Here is a 17,734-nt window from a genome sequence, read left to right as displayed (position 1 = left end):
ATCTAGGGCAGCCCTACTATCCCGCCTTTTGACTAGATTCCAAAGGAATCTAAGGTCAATCCTTCCTTTTCTCAGAATTCAATGTCTTGTAATGTGGCAAAGGACTGTAATTGTGTTAGAAGTTTGTTGGTTTCAGTAGAAGTGGTGAGTGTGGTAGACTGAGCAGCGACTTTGGCATGAAAATCTGGTAGTCCCTTGCATCGAAGGAATTGGAAGAAGTGTGTGCTTGACATTTGACAATGGCTTTTTGATTGGGGAGGTGAATGGCTTGTAAAACTTTTGAAATTAATATGGAGTGCTGAATGGGTTTTCCATCAGCTGTGGTAAAACCTCTTTGCTGCCAAATGGCTCCAAAATCATGTACATCATGTAAATAAGTTTTGTCAGAGGGTCGCAAACAATCTAGAAAAACATTTTCTGCTAGAGGAACAGGTATTGTGGGTAAGTCTGAACGTGGTGTTGATGTGTTATGTATTTCAGTGATGCATTAGCGTGACTCTGGTATTTCATCCTCTGGCTCTTTAAGACCTAAGAGGGCATTTCAAGTTTTCAGTGCCATTTTTTTTAAATGTATTATAAATGAGGCAGTATAATAGTCTTCTGCTCTGCGATTAACAAAATCAACAGTTTCCCCTGAAACATTTTAAAGAATATCCCCATCACTGGGTGACATGGATGTGGGTTTTAGTTTCTGTTTGACTTTAATGCATTTCTTTACAAGTTTTTTATGGGGATCTAGTATAAATTACAGTATAAATATCAGACAGTTGTACACAGTTATTGTTAGTTCAGTTAGTTTAGCAGGTAGTGGCAGTGCTGGCTGACGTCCTGTTCCCAGGACCGCTTACCAAAACGCAGCTTAGGTCACGTTACTGCTTGCCCGAGGCAACCACAGCAGTGAGGATTGACCCAACCTCACCTTGGAAAGCAGATTAGAACACAAACCTATCTTATATACAATATCTCTTACACTTCTAAATCATGCAACAAAATTCTTATACTCTATCCATTAAACAGAAGTCAAAGAATATTTCTACTTACCCGACCCTGGTCTTTTTAAAGGTAGGTAGATATCCTAATCCCAATTTCTCCTTAAAAGAGAGCTGTAGGTATAATGAAGTGTAAGATAAGTATGATACCTATCATACCGTGCTACCCTGTCACACATATTTGGCCACTTACCTTCCGTGAACCCTCATTTCTCAGAAAAGGAGGGATGTAGGGACCTGAAGATGTGGCAATAGGAACCTGTACCCCTTGGCTAGCTGTCACATGAATTCTATATCTTTGGAAGTATCCATTGCAGAGATTTTGGGGTATAAAGAAGGTCAGTGGCCCCTTATAACTGGCATTGTATGGTATAGTTTCCGCTCTTTGGTACATGAATAGTTATTACGGGAGCAATATATGACTGGCCAGCACTGTATATTTGCTTTAGTTTTGGATCTTTCATTATTAAAATGTTGCATTAGTCAAAATGAGCATTCAATTGTGAGTGCGGAATTTCTTGATTTGTCATTACCTTTATTTAGTGTATGTACGTTATGGTAACTAGAAACATTTCAATTTAATGTCACATTAAAACAAATCATTTTTAAGCATTCATATTTAATGATTGTTTGCATTGTGGCCCGCAGGTTTTATCCCAATGTCAAATGCGGCCCCCAGATCAAAGAAGGTTGGACACCACTGATGTATAAAGTATGAGAGCAGAATTGAACTTAAATTTAGGAGAGTAATGGCTGGAGAAATGGTTCATTGGTAAAGTGTGCATGGAGACAGTTATCTTATTTCTGGCTGGACAGTTGGAAAGAGTACTCCAAGGGAAGACTTAGAGAAGTTAGAGGTAACAGAGCAGTAATAGGGAATGAACTCATTTGGGTTCACCAATGAAAATGTATCCTTCCCAGCTTTGGAGAGCTTTAATAAATAAGGGTTTTTGTCCCTACTTCGGCTCTAGCTGTCCTTGGAGCTGAAGAAGGTGTTTGGTTTCTGTTTAATTACAATGTTATTGATAAAGGGTTGTGATGATGCCACGTTAGGTATTAGGCCGCATCTATTCAAACTGTTTCCAGGCTTCCAGGTGACCTTAATCAGAGTGCCAAATCAAAGAGAAAAAACAGTATGAAATTAATGAATTAAAGACGTTTTCACTAGTTAGAATTATATATTTAAGTGTGAAAAAAGAATAATACATTTACAATTAGTGAAAACTTATGTAGTCGTTTACCTTTAAATATATTAAGTACAACATAATGTTTAAAATGTAAAAAAGAAACTGGAAATAATACCTGATCTATTTAGATGAATATGTATTTACTTAATCTTTTTTTGCATATAAGGTTGTGATGTATATTATATTATTCTATGATGCAGTTCACATCACACGTCACAGGCTCCCTTGAGGAAGCCTTTTAATGGTGAAACGTGTTGGGGATACAGCAGCTTTGTAAGTGCAGTTACTTACTGCAAATAACTTATGGTATATCTGTAATACTCTGTCTAGAGCCATTTTATTGAACTTGTTAAGCTACTGTTAACGTGTTACAATATATTACTAAAAATAGCAAGTAAAATAGCAATATCTTGCCAAAATAAAAAACCCTCTTTCTGCTTGTATATGTTATTACATTACATATACATGATACTTGTTATAGTTCTCTTTTCTTCTTTTCATTCCTCACCTCATTTATGTCTGTTTTTTGTATGTCTTTGTTGTTTTTTACATCTGCTTTTTTTAAAAAAAAAAACTTTTAATTGAAACAATTTGTCATATTAAACATAAACTGCATTTTTATGACAGACACTTTGCTTTCCATAATATTTAGCTAAAATATAAATTGAATTTGTATCACATGGATTATCATCAGAGATCCTCAGTAAGCAAAGTAAGTATAGTATATACACTTTTAATTGTATCTTTAGTTATGGTGAATTTATAGCTTTGAAAATTATGTTGTAATATTTATGGTGAAAATAATATTTGGAAATATATATATATATATATATATATATATATATATATATATATGTTTCCTTGTTGTTTTACTTTAGGTCTGAAGTCTCATGTCTGGCTGTAATTCTTCTTTATTCTTCCTCCCCATCATGCCTGCATTATGAACCATGGGCATTGTATTATTTCATCCCGGCTGTTGAGTTTTTTTATGGCATTCATTGCAGCACTTGGCATAGACAACTAGAACTCTGTGGTCTAAATATTAACAACTATTTCTATTTCTGTGATATAAATCCTCTTGTGGAACTTTCCTGTTCAGATACATCCATATTTAAAGTAGAAGATACTGTGCTGTATTTTCTTGTGCTAATAGCCCTCTTCCTTGGGATTGTGCTTCCATATACTTGGAACTTTACTTGCCAGGTATCTGATACCAAAGGAGGGACAATCAAAGGTCAGTAAGGTTATATCATTGCTGTACACTACTTTTACTCCTTTTTTAATCGTATACAAGTTAAAGAATAAAGATGTCAAGGACATTGTAAAAGTTTTGTGCATAAGCAAAGGACCAAGAAACCTCTGTTAAAAATACTTTCCTCACAAGATATGACATCTACTATGCTACAGGGATAGGTTCGGCTTGAAGTAGCTTTTACTGGAAGCTAGTGAAAAAAATAAAATGGGAAAAACAGCTTTTGTCTGATGAAGCATAGTTTGTACTGTGAAACGCGTTATCACTTTCCAGTGTTCAAGAGTTGACATTTTGGCATGCTTTGGTAGAATTTATTTTTCATTAAACACTTGTAAAGTTACTAAATTTTGGGTTCTGCAGATATAAATATGAAACCATTTACCCGGTTTTGTGTATTGGATAGTGATTTTCCACCTCCAGCTAAGAAAAAGAAATGTTTTAATCTCATTCATTTGGATAGTATGGTAAGTGAGTAGCATATTTACGTAAATCAACCCCAAATATGCGTTTCTTTGTACCTTTTTGAGTTTTTCTTTACTCATTTATTCAACATGGCAACTAAGGAAGGGGCAATTCAGATGGGGAGATAGCAGGCTATATTTGTTTCCCAGCACAGGTTCTCTTTAATTATTTTTCTTTTATCATAATAAAGAACATAAACCTAGATACATTTTAATTGATCCCTGTGGTATCTGCACCATTTGGAGAAAGATATAAATGTCTGCAGGATGGTTGGTAAATTTGTCAGCTGAGCTCATTCACCAACACAACTGAGTTACATTTACAATACATATAGAGGATACTTATTATATTTTCTCCTTTTCTTCCAATTTATGAGATGTTTCCAATATAAAGTCTTGTATGAGGGCGTTTTATTTTCATTATTGACCATAAACTACATTTTATGTATTTATGGATTTCATTTCCTGCTGAATTCACTAAAATATAAATTTCAGTCTCCATTCTCCAATTTTTAATGGTATTTATTTGATGACATATCAACTGTTATGGTAAATAGGATTTTCTATACACCTATCGTCATATTTTATTTCTGCATGGCATTTAGGTTTGAAATCCAAGGTACTAAAGTTGCAAATGCCATATGTTTTTGCTTTGTAGGTATATTTATGCAGTTTTTTTTAATAAATACCATAAATGAATGTATTTTTTATTTAGCCATGTTCTATTTTATTTCTGTCCTAAGTCAGAGGTAATCTGTTGCGTTTCAAATGTTTACAGGCTACACAGCCTGTCCACCTGAGCCACCCAGCCCCAGGCTGCAAATCCCCAAGTCTGAAAGACCTGCTTCCCTTATCATCATTGGCCAGGTGCACCATTACCAATTTATAACCTGGAAAAAGGTAGGAGTACCTGGTCCACCCATTCACGGCCCTATTCAGGCCAAAATCGATTATGCCAAATACTTTCTGAATCTCAATAAATAGGAATATCATACAAAAGTTAATTTATATCAGTAAATCATTTAAAAAGTCATGCTTTATATTATATAATTTTATTACACACACAGTGAAATATTTTGAGCTTTTTTCTTTTAATTAAGCTTATTAAGGCCCACAGGTGTCACAGGTTCCTCCAGGACCGGGGGATCTGCGCCTTTGTCTCCCACCTTGTGTCCCCCCCTTCACACTTCCCCTCCTCCCATTCAGTATTGACCCCATCCATGGTCTTCATTTGCCCCATGACCTCCCCAATAAAAGGAGGTGATTGGCAACAGCATGTTCCTGAACAGGAAGGTGTGCTAAAGGCTAAGCAAAGTATCAAATGCAGCAACTTAGATTAATTAGGATAACAAACAAAACAACCGCCCCTCCAAGAAGAAAAAGACAAAAGGAAAAAGCAAGTTAAAACTCACCCTTATATATGCTCAAACTTAAGCGCACAGGTGATAGAAATTCACTTGCAATTAGCACTTGCGCAGTCTGTCAAAATTGGCTGTTTGTTTTTTTTTCCCGACCCTTTAGATTTGTACACCAGTAAACAGATATTCTATTAATTAAAAAAATAAAATAAAGTTGAGGAGGATTTAAAGTTAGAAGTATTTTCTATGTATGTATATATATTTCTTTCTTTCTTTTTTTTAATATAATAACTATAGTAAATATATATATATATATATATATATATATATATATATATGCGCTGAAGTTTAGCCCGCAGAAAGGCACAATTTTAGCCTGAGGCGGCTCCTCCGATCAGGCATTGTAAGCGTTTATATAGGCGCCTATGTAGAGGAGCTGAACTCTTCTTAACTCTTGCCTAACAGGAAAAAAATAAGTGATTTTAAAATATACTTTTTTCTTAGTGCATATAAATGTTTTAACAATTGAATAGCACAAACATTTTTTTAGGGCTATGGGTAATATGTGTGCCATTAGAAAGAATGCTTTTTTAGGGGAACAGTGAGTTTAATGCAAGCTGTGGTGAATCAGCATGCATCAGTCAATCATTTTGAACTTTTTCACAATATTCTAATATTCCGAAATACTGAATTATGGGTTTTCATTACCCGTAGGCCATAATCAGCAAAATTAAAAGAAATAAACTCTTGTCACTCTGTGTGTAATAATTCTATATAATATATTTCACTTTTGAATTGAATTACTGAAATAAATTAACATTTCTAATTTATTCAAATGCTGTTATTAATGCAAATAATAGTTATGATAAAATGTTACATTATTGATTTTGTATCCCTTGTTTTTCAGGCCTCACATAGAGGTAATGTCACCACATTCTTCTTTCTGGGATTTTCCAGCACAGCTGTATATAATCTGCTGCTCTTCACATTGGTGCTTATAATATACATTGGGACAATATGCGGAAACTTCATGATCATCATGCTGATATATTACAGTAAGACCCTCCACTCCCCCATGTACTTCTTCCTCTCCCAACTCTCCATATCTGACATCTTGCTGATCACAGATATTGCTCCTAACATGTTAAATATTATTCTACATGAGCGGACTTCCATATCCTTTTCTGGCTGCATCACTCAGTATTATGTCTTTGGTTCAATAGAAGGATTTGAATGTTACCTTCTGACAGTGATGGCCTATGACCGCTATCTAGCCATCTGCTCTCCTCTCCATTATGTCTCCATTATGAACCAAAGTCTTTGTATTAAACTTGTTCTTATATCCTGGCTGTTAGGTTGTTCTTTGGCATTTATTTTAGCACTTGGAATATGTCAACTAGAATTCTGTGGGTCAAATGGCATTGACTATTTTTACTGTGATTTAAATCCTCTGGTTGAACTTTCTTGTTCAGATACATCCAGAGTTCAAATAGAAGAAACCTTACTATGCGTTCCTGTGTTAGTATTGCCCTTCCTTGGTGTTATTGTCTCATATACTTGTATTGTTTTAACTCTGGTAAAGATTCCCTCCTTTTCAGGGAGACTGAAATCCTTTTCCACCTGTAGCTCCCATCTCACAGTTGTCTTTATGTTTTATGGAACTTTAATTACTGCGTATCTGATACCAAAGCAAGGACAATCACAAATGATCAGTAAGATGATGTCAATGTTGTACACGGTCTTCACACCCTTTATAAACCCTTTTATATACAGCTTGAGGAATAAAGATATCAAGAACATTGTAAAAAATGTTGTCCAATGGACAAAAAATTGAAACTTCTGATAAATCCAGTTGCCTTACAAGATATGTTTTATTAAATAAAGCCAGAGTGCTAATCCATGGATTAAAACCACAACCAAACAGGCCAATTTCCCTCCAGACGTTCATTTTATTTTGTGGTCCTTCAATTACTCCTTTCAAAATTGGTAGAGTATGATTTTCTACGCAAAATTCTTTTTCAGACATTCTTTTATAACTTAGGCCCAACTCCCCTGTTCTTGGTCTGTTCCTTACTGAATTGTTCAAACCCTTTTTTTACCCCAGGAATACATAATAACTGAATTAAGACTACAGGAAAATATACTTTGCCTACTTTTTTGAAGTTTATGGTTTACAGAGGTTTGTTGATTTTATCCAGAAAAAACCTTGGGAACTTTTTAAAAAAACAAATAAAATTAAATTCTGGTTACTATGAGCATTGTATTCTGAAATTATATTTATAGCTATTACGTTTACATTGACTTTGTTACACCAGCAGTACCCCAATCATTTTTAGCCTGAAAAAATACTTTTTGGTAGCTTTGCCTGGGTCAATTGTTTTTTTTTTTTGTTCTTTTTTAAACCTTCACTAGCCATGGTAGGTCTGAAACATTATGAAGAAGATCTAAAAACGATCTAAAAACTATAGGAAAGTTTGCTCTTACCTTGGAACTGAAGCCTAATGATATAAATCAACCAATGGCACAAGGTGTAAAGAGAAAGGTTTTACTACATTTTCTACATTTTCTTCACCCAAACCAGAGAAGGTGGAGGAGTGACACACAGAGGGCTTTGTGTTACAGATTTTATACACAATACATGAAATAGTGGATGGATCTTCCAGGACTCCAACAGAAGACATGGAAGACATCCAACAAGATAATGATCTTCAAGATAGGGAATCAAAAAAAAATATTGGTTTAGAGGGCAACAAAGACAAAGGTTAGCAGTGGAGAGCCATACCAAGTCCCCAGGCTTAAATTCAAATCAAGATTTGTATCCTTTTGTGTATTACTGGCTATTAGGGATATTAAGAAGTCATAAATAAATATAAACTAAAAAAAGTAAAATCACAGTAAGTTTGAGCTGGTACCCCTGTGGCCACAAGTCTGTGCTCTGCAAGGTGCCACCAGGTTGCAGCCCTCAGGATCATCTTACCTGAAGAAGTAGGACAGAGAGTGGAGACAGTGGAGACAGTCTGTATCCAACAGGCAAGGTTAGGGAGCACCTGATTCAGGAGCAGGAGGGGAGGCCATCTAAGGTAAGAGCTGGTGGCATGCCTAGGCTAATTCAAGTTCAAGAAAGGTCAGAGAAGCTGGCAAGCAAAGCATAATCCAAGTCTGGACAAAGGTCCTGGCTGGCAGTGGCAAAGCATGGCAGGGGTTTCTGCATTAAGGTTCACAGCGTGGCAGGGCACAGGATGCCCCTGGATGATTCGGTGGAGATCCACATGGGATCCTGTAGGCAGTGTGATAATGTTCCCCATTTAGAGGCAGCCACTGGATATATTTTACTAGAAGTCTCCAAAAACTTTTATTCTGGGATGAATCCTTTTAAGCTAACAAGGTACTGAAGACAGCCCAATGACCACCTAGAATCCAAAGTTGCCTCCTAAATTCTTCATTTTCTTCACCCAAAACCAGAGAAGGTGGAGGAGTGACACACAGAGGGCTTTGTGTTACGGGTTTTATACACAATACATGAAATAGTGGATGGATCTTCCAGGACTCCAACAGAAGACATGGAAGACATCCAACAGGATAACGACCTTCAGATAGGGAATCAAAAAATATATTGGTTTAGAGGGCAACAAAGACAAAGGTTAGCAGTGGAGAGTCATACCAAGTCCCCAGGCTTAAATTTAAATCAAGATTTCCTTTTTGTATCAGCTTCCCTTTATGTTTTTGTCTGCGGGCTAGACTTAACCCAATTTACTTCAAACTATCCATGATAAAAGTAGCTTTATCTTTGATTTCTGGGACCAAAAACCTGGCAAAGCAATTTAGGAACAAAGTTGGACAGAATCCATAGATGTATGCAAAACTTCCTGCAGCTTTTTAAAAGTAGATTGTACTCTCTGGATACAATGTCATCCAGAATTTCATAAAGTCTGTTACATTGCATTGTTTGCAAAAAGCCAATTTAGTGAGTCTGTCAACTTTTGGATGGAGAATGGAGTTATTTACATCCAAGGTGAAAGGTGAGATGGGTAAAGGCTTAGATGGTCATCATAGTCTCATTCATTCTTGGACTGGGCACATATAGTGAATGTGGAGATAAATAGGTTACAATCCCTGGAAAGGTATGGCCACTAGAAGGTTAACTTTAGCAACTCTACAGTGACCCACGAACAGATTGTTGTGACAAGCTTCAAGAATCGAAAGCAAGTGTGCTTTATAAACAAAATCTTTCCCTCACGTATCCACAAGTCATCCACTCTCAAGAGGTTGAGACCAGCTTCTATAAGCTATGCATAGGCATGCCCTGTTGATTTGTTCCATTAGGTCAGAATGAATCGAGAGAAAGTTATTTGCAGCTAGGATGGTATTAGGAGGAGATGGAGTTAGGTCACCTGGAATCAAACAGAATAATGCAAAAGCTTCTATTACATATTTTTGTAATCTGTGAAAATAGGATTAGGGGACATTGTTGCTTCCAAAAAGTATTGCCATTGCCAGTTCCAACAATTTTGGAAGTGCCCATTGGGAAGAGAAAAAGAAAGGGTTTAGAAGAGTCAATAGCTAATTCAGAATAATCAGCCTCTGGAACAAAAGGCAGAAAGTGTCTAGATGTCTCAGGATAGGAGCAGAGGTGAACAATGACTAAGTGATTTAAGGCTGATTGAGACTCAGAGGTCCAGGAAAAAGTAATTTGCAGACTCATTGATCTCATTGGAAGGGATCAATCATGGAGATCCCCTAAAGAGCCCCAGTGCCCCAAAGCCCCAGTGGACCCCATATTCACAGTGGCCAAAGTGAGTCTAGAATTTCATCTTTCACCAATTTTTTTCCCTCCCAGATGCTTATCAGATTGTAAACTCCACAAAAGTGTTGGATAAAGACTCTGGCCTACCTAACCTCTGTAGGTGTTCTGGAATGAAAGGCTTGGATAGCAATTTTTGATTGTAACTTTGTTAAGGTCTTGATAGTCTATACAGGGCTGAGTTTTCATAAATTAATTTCTTAAAGGTAACTAGTTCATGTTAGAGAGGGAATAAATATGGTCAGGGATGAAGAAGTGAGCTCCTTTCCTCTGGCCTGATAGGGCAGTTGCACTATAGATGACAAAGAAATCTACAATACAGGCAGAGGTTAACTTGGAACCACTTTTAAGTCTGCTTTATGCACAGTGAAGGTCTGGAAAGACTGGATTGGCACTGGCATGGTGACAGGGGCCAGATTGGGGGTGGTGGTGAATAACTGATGGTGAATAACTGAAAAACAAAACTGAGGGCTGCATTCCTAGCTTCTCAATTTGGGTAGCCAGCATGACCAAATCATTAGGGAGTTTAGGATATTCACTTCCGCAAGTTCATCCTTCAAAGAAAATATCGGGTTCTAAGCCCATCTAAAATGGGAGGGGGGGCTTTTAAGGCATTCAGCAATATCGCAATTCATAAACACAAAATAACAAACAGTTATTAAATTAAACATTAAAAACATTGGTAAAACATCCAACACACTTCTGGTTCCAGCGCTGTAGAGTGAGAGGCTGCAGAGTGTGTCGGCTCTGGCACTCTGGTGCAGAATCTTCTGCTAAACAAGTTGGCTTTTACTTCCATCATTCACCATGACATGGACAAAATTAATCTCCTCGTCCGCAGCTGGAAACATGAAGAAATCTTATCCGAAGCATTCCATCAAGATGGCCTTGCATGGTAAGACGGTGTCAGATTGTGCTTCTGTGCCTGATGTCAAATATGAGACTAACTCCCCACATTTCTCTCCTTTTGCCCCCTCCCTCTCTTTAGATTATCAAAATCTAGCTCAAGAAGTCACTAAACATCTGCAGCCTAGCCTTCTTTCCACTGTTAAAGATACCATTGCCTCTCAGCTACAACCTGAATCACTGAATCCCTTGCTAAGCATGAAGGAGATATCTTTGATTTAAAGCAAAGAATTAGCGACCTAGAGGATAATCTTTGGACCACTCGGACTCAACAAAAGTTGACAACGGACCAATATAACATTCTCTCAGACAAGTTAACTGACATGGAGAACCAAACCTGTCAGAATAACTTGAAACTTATAGGAGTGCCTGAGTCTGTTCAATCAGCAGATTTGTCTAAATTCTACTCAGTTGCATTGCCGAAAGCCCTTGGCCTTAAAACCCCTTTGAAATTGGAACGAGTCCTCAGAATTGGTGCACCTCAGAGGAACAAACGAATCCCACATCCAATTATAAAGCAGTACTTGGATTTCCATGATAAAGCTCAAATTGTAAAGGCATATGGTTCCTTTGATAATTTTGAAATAGAAGATTCAAGAATTTAGATTTTCTTCCACTACTCTCCTGAAATAACCAAGCAGCGTAGCGCCTTCTCTCCTATATGCAAATCGCTTATAGACAAGAGTATAACATTTGCCTTACTATACCCAGCTGTATTAAAAATATTCCTACCTGATCAAGAGGTCTGAATCTTCAAAGAACTGCAAGACGCTGCTAACTTTTGTAAAAGATTTGTTCTCCAATTCCTCTGTTAACCTTGATCAATCATGTTCTGATTCTAACTTACATACTCCATCTTTTCTTCCATGTCCATCTAATACTCGCTAAGTATTGATCTAATACTAATTTCCCGTTGAAGAGATATTGTTGTGCCATTACAGTCGGCTTTTCCTCTCTCCATGCTATGATGCTATGGTTGTAAGCAAGCCCAGAGGAAACAGCAGGAAGACCAGGTCACCTGGAAAGGGGGTCCTTAGAAGGTGACTGTGAGACCATTCTAGTGATATGTTTGAATCTGTGTAATAGCAATATTTATTATCCCAAATTGTTAAGATACTAAAATTTCTGAAATCTCTCATACTTTATGTTCCTTACATATTGTAATGATAACCACCCACTGATTTTCATCAAATACACAACCTGCCTGGTATTATAGGGTATGCAGAACACAAGCCATCGTTCAAGGATTCAGGCAGCCAAAAACAAAATTGGTGCTTGAGAGTGACAACTTCATCTGTGGAAGCCTAAGATATATTCTTCTACCAGTTATCAGCCTTGTTGAGGATGTAACGGTCCCAGAAGTACAAACTGGCTTGGCAGTTTCGCTGGCTATGTGTGCAAAGTTTGGAGACATTTGAAAATGCCCTCTTTGACCTTCTTGAACATGAGCTCAGCAATCTGCTTGCACAGTTCTATAAGCAGGGGCTGTCTCCGGAAGCCGACATAATGGCTGTGACTTTCTGTTAGGTCCTTCTCAGTCAGCAAGCACAGGATTGCAGAGGTGATAAAGTGAAACTCTGGTGGTCAACAGACTCTTTGCTGCAAGGTGCTACAAGATCACAGCCTTCAGGGTCAATGTACCGGAAATGTAGGCCTCTTACATAGATACAGTTACTATCCAACAGGTAAGGTCAGAAAGCACCTGGGATCATGGCAAGCAGCAGACAAATCCAGCTCAGATCAGGCTGGAGACCAGTTTAGCAATAGTCCAAGTTCAGCAAAGGTCAGGACAGGCAGCAGGTAAAGCATAATCCAAGCCCTGGCAAAGGATAAAGCAGGTGGCAGGCAAAGATTATTCCATGTCCTGGAAAAGGCCGAGGTCAATTGGAGTGTACTAGTACTCATTAGCAAGGTGCAGGGTAATAGCACCAGCCACCACCACAGATGGAGCAAAAAAGCATCTGACCCTTTATGGAATCCCTCCTCATTGGCCCGCATCCATGAGTGCATATCTTCCCACTGATGTGCAAGCCCAGGGAGTGTGGCTTTGCATGCCCTGCCATATACACCAGAACACAGTGGGGGAGGGGAATTCACCAAATTCTACAATGTGGTTGGGAAGAACTTTAAATGATGCTATCTGACCAGGTATCGCTGCTGGTAGTATGGGAGTGGGGCACCAGCTGTACCCCTACTAAGCACACCATCATCAGTGGTAGCAGACAGAAAGAAGACCCATTATACGTGTTTTTACAAGGTAGCTAAAGCTAGATTCCTGCTAGCCAAACTTTGCTCCTTGTGAGCTGGATGTCTCATTCATCATCCCAGTCGTGTGATATCTCCTCCGTTATGTGATATATAGCTCCTAACTATTCTTTCTGAGAGCGAAAGTTTTCAGACACAAATAGATAAAACTATCCATTGAACTTGCAGATAGCTCTGATTCTAGAACAGCCCTGAAAGCTTCTGGTTCATGGGGTCTTAAGTGTCCCCTTCAGGGTCTCGATGATATCTGAACGTAGATTAGTGTTTTTTTCTATCTACTTTTTTGTGCACCCACACCTGATGAACCAGAAAACTTTGCAAAACACATAGGGAATGCTATAGGATGATGTTTAACTATAATGATATAATGCTCTATTGACACCTAAGATATATGTAATGTGACAATTTTACTGTCAGGTGACACATTGGGCCTGATTTATTAAAGCTCTCAAAGACGGGAGAAGATACACTTTTATCAGATTCAGCAAATCTATTCCATTTGATCAACATGACAACCAATGAGCAGAATTTCAGATGGAGAAATAAACAGTGGAAAGCTATATATGTATTTCAGAACAGGTTCTCTTTACTTTACATTGGTATCTCTAATTAACTGTTTTTTACAGTATTTCATTTTCCAGAAAATTATATTTTGATAACAACATTGATTTTTAATGAGCATTATTTTTAATATTCATATTTACTCACAAAGATAAACTCAGGGAAATCTGTGTTGCTCTCTATGGAACCATTAACATTCAAATAAAGATATATATATTTGTGTGCAGAATGGTTTTTTGATTAGTCAGTTGGGCTCATTCTCTGACACATATGAGATATATTTTCAAAAACATGAAGCAAGAAAAAAAAAAGTTATTCTTTATTTATGGCTTTGAACAATTTTTACTTTATTAATTGTACAACAACATTTGTTATTTTGACTTTTTGTTATTTTTTGTTATTTTCACTTTTAGTTTTGTTTTTGTTGGTTTCTATAAATTTCAGCTACATTATAACTATACGTGGATTTCTCAATCAAAGATCATTGATGAATCAAGTAATTATTTTATTAATATTATTTTGTTTTCTTTTAACATTTTAACATAAATGCTCAAGTACTAAAGGTGTGCAAATAACATAGATTTTGCTGTGAAGTTTTCTTTTAAATATATTATGTATTTTTGTGTATTATTCCCTCATGTACCACCCTAATTCTGTCCTAGAGGTAATATTTAGTGTTTCAAACTCCTCTTTTGAATTTTCTCATTGTATGAAAACCAAGGGGTTGTAATATTAGAAGAATATAGATCACAAGTTAACATTTCCATCAGTGATAATTTTATGCTGTTTTTTCCATGTTAATTTCAAAACTGTATTTAGTTTTTTTATGGCACATCTAGTTTTTGTGATGAAGGTAATTGTATATTTCATGATTATTACTTTCAATAAATTTGTATTGGATTTTACAATATAGAGAAATAACAAGTCAAACAAAAGGCAGACATTACAACAATCCATTATATGTATATAATATATTCACACTAAAAACCATAGATCAACATGACCTAGAACAATAACATTATAGCTACCCGAATTTACAGGCTTCGTGCCTATTCTGGTTTCATTGTAACAAACTGTGGGACCTGAGTTTCTTTCATGCCCAGAAATCCTATTAATCATCCAGCTTCTGTTGTGTGTGTGTGTGGTTCCTTCATGACAAAAACACAACATCACCCCATTGCCGCAGATCTTAGGAAGATATTGCAAGGCCATGGTCTAGCAACAATCCTCACCGGACACCAGCCCCAGCCGTGGTAGACTGGTTGCATTTCCCAGCACACGGTTCCCCCCAGCACTGTGCAAGGGATGGTGTCTTGGGGAAGAGCTGGCAAAGGCCCAGGAGCCCACAGATAACGCAGTACCATGATTCCAAACGAGACAAGTCCAGAATACAGAGCAGAGGTCATACACAGATAACACTGGGGAACAATTTTGAACAAATTTTTTGATGACTTAAATTTTTAAGCTTATTTACACTAAATTAGGTATTCTGATTCTGAAAGTGCAGTTAGTTTGCTTCTATCACATCAGTTTTTTTTTTGTCTACCCCTTATATTAATGTGATTACTGTAGTGTGGATTTGTATAGGCAATTCATTTGTGAGGGCAGAGGTTGTGCGCTGCTCTACGTAGTGAATAAGTAAAATTTATTTTTCCCTTGCGTATTTCCTTTCTTTCAGATCATGTCTGGCTCTGTTGTTTCTCGCCGTAAGTGTCTAAACAACCGTGATTCATTTTGTTATATCTGTGGCAGTTTCACCATTCCCAGTCAAAGGGCGAACATCAGCACATTTGTAGAGCAAGCCTATTTGGCAAAGTAAAACTCAGTGATCAAGATAAGTCTTGGGCCCGTCACAAGGTGTGCAGTGTGTGGAGGGTTTATGGATGTGGACATGTATGGGAACATGTGATAAGATGCCATTTGGTATACCTATGGTTTAGCGAGTGCAAGGAGATCATTTCAGTGACTATTACTTTTGTATAGTGAAAACTTCAGGCTATACCAAGACAAATAAATGTAACATAGAGTCTCCTAGTCTACCATCGGCTATACGCCCAGTGCCTCATTCAGATGAAATCCCAGTGCCGGTTTTTGTTACATTACCCTCTCTTGAAGAACATGATTATGGGGTGATAAACTAGGTGACAACAATGATGAAGAGTTTGAAATTGAAGAGGACTCTGTTTGTTAAGGAATTGATCAGAATGAGTTGAGAGATTTGGAACTATTGAAGAAGGCTTCAGAACTCCTAGCATCAAGACTGCATGTGAAAAACATACTTGTAAAAGGAACAAAGGTATCGTTCTTTTGGACCAGAGAAATTGCATTTCTGCAGTACTTTAGAACTGGCAATGGCTTTGTGTATTGCCATAACATACCTGGTTTAATAGAGGAATTGGGAATTCCAATCTATACCTTAACTGAATGGCGACTATTCATCGATAGCTCAAAGCGTAGCTTAATGTGTGTCCTCCCTCACAATGGCAATATATTTGGGTCAGTCCCCAGTGGCCGTTCAGTTTCTCTTTGTGAAGAATATGCAGACATAAAGAGAGTCATGGAGTTGTTGCAATATCACCAACACAATTGGGTCACCTGTTGACCTTAAAATGGTATGCTTCCTTCTTGGCCAGCAATGCGGATACACCAAGTATCCCTGTTATCTGTGCATGTGGGACAGCAGAGCTCATGAGAGGCATTGGGGGGAAAGGAATTGGCCTCCAGGATTTGCCCTAAAACCAGGTGATCCAAACATTCTACATGAGCCACTTGTTCATAGAAATAATATTATATTCCCACCTCTGCACATGAAACTGGGTCTGATGAAGCAGTTTGTTAAAGCTTTGCCAACTGAAGGAGAATGTTTCAAGTTCCTCATGTTGGCATTTCCTAACCTGTCATGTGAAATAATAAAGGCCGGTGTGTTTGATGGTCCACAGATTTGGCAGCTCATCAAAGATGAACATTTCATCAGAACAATCTCAGAAGTTGAAAAGAATGCTTGTTTATCATTCAAAGCCATTGTCAAGGACTTTCCTGGAAACACACGAGCAAATAAATACACAGAAATTGTCCAGAAACTCTTGGAGAGCTACAAAATGCTTGGTTGCAATATGAGCATCAAGCTGCATTTCCTGCATAGCCATCTTTCTAACATCCCAAGAAAATCTTGGTGAATGATTAAGGTGAACGATTCCACCAAGATTTGAAGGTCATGGAAGGACGGTATCAGGGTAGATGGGATGTACATATGATGGCTGACTATTGTTGGAGCATCCGGCGGGATTGTCCTAACACTGAACACTCCAGGAAAAGCTATAAGTGTTAATTTTAACTTAACCGTAACTGCTTACCCAATTAATATTCAAATGTTTTACTTTAAAAAGATTTGTCATAGAGTAACAGTTTATCCTTTGTATGAACAAAATAAATTTAAATAAACACTACGTTCAAGTTATTATTTCATTATTCTTTCATTGTATGTAAAATTTGTATATTTTTGACAAAAATGGAGGGTACCCTGTATCTTAAAAACTCGATGTGATAGCAAAAAAACTAATTTCTGGATCTAACGCAACAAAAATTGCGTTCCCCAGTGTAATCCGTAAACCAGAGGAAATACACAGGGGCAAAACACAAACAGATTCAGAGCTACAGGCAAAGGGTCGATCCAGGTGGTGTAAATAAAGTCCCAACAGAAATGAGTCAGGAGCGAATTTGCACCACCTCACTGAGTGGTACTGGGGATGCCAATAAAATACATCAGGCTGCATGGCTAAAAGAACGCAGGGGCTGCTGCTATGTATACAGATTGCAATTGGGCTATCCACTTGGTAATTAAGATAAGTTGTTCCAATAGACTGTGTAACAGGCTAAATCGATGAAAGCCAGCAAAGCCATCCTGATGGTGTAGAGGGAATTGTGTGACCATTTAAACAAAATATATTTTTGCCA

At 37.5% G+C, this 17,734-nt stretch overlaps 1 protein-coding gene across 1 annotated transcript; it reads left to right on the top strand.

The window, feature by feature from the left end:
• Window positions 1-3,796: 3,796 nt before the first annotated feature.
• LOC140325021 (olfactory receptor 1468-like) lies at window positions 3,797-7,081 on the top strand. Its single transcript, XM_072403116.1, has 2 exons — window positions 3,797-3,892; window positions 6,155-7,081. Exons 1-2 carry the CDS (start codon window positions 3,797-3,799, stop codon window positions 7,079-7,081), a joined length of 1,023 nt encoding a protein of 340 aa, XP_072259217.1.
• Window positions 7,082-17,734: the final 10,653 nt, after the last annotated feature.

The sequence above is a fragment of the Pyxicephalus adspersus genome, chromosome 2 (genome assembly GCF_032062135.1).
Source record: "Pyxicephalus adspersus chromosome 2, UCB_Pads_2.0, whole genome shotgun sequence".
NCBI lineage: Eukaryota > Metazoa > Chordata > Amphibia > Anura > Pyxicephalidae > Pyxicephalus > Pyxicephalus adspersus.
The sequence above is the reverse complement of the archived record's forward strand: the minus strand, read 5'-3'. Positions and strand labels throughout refer to the sequence as shown.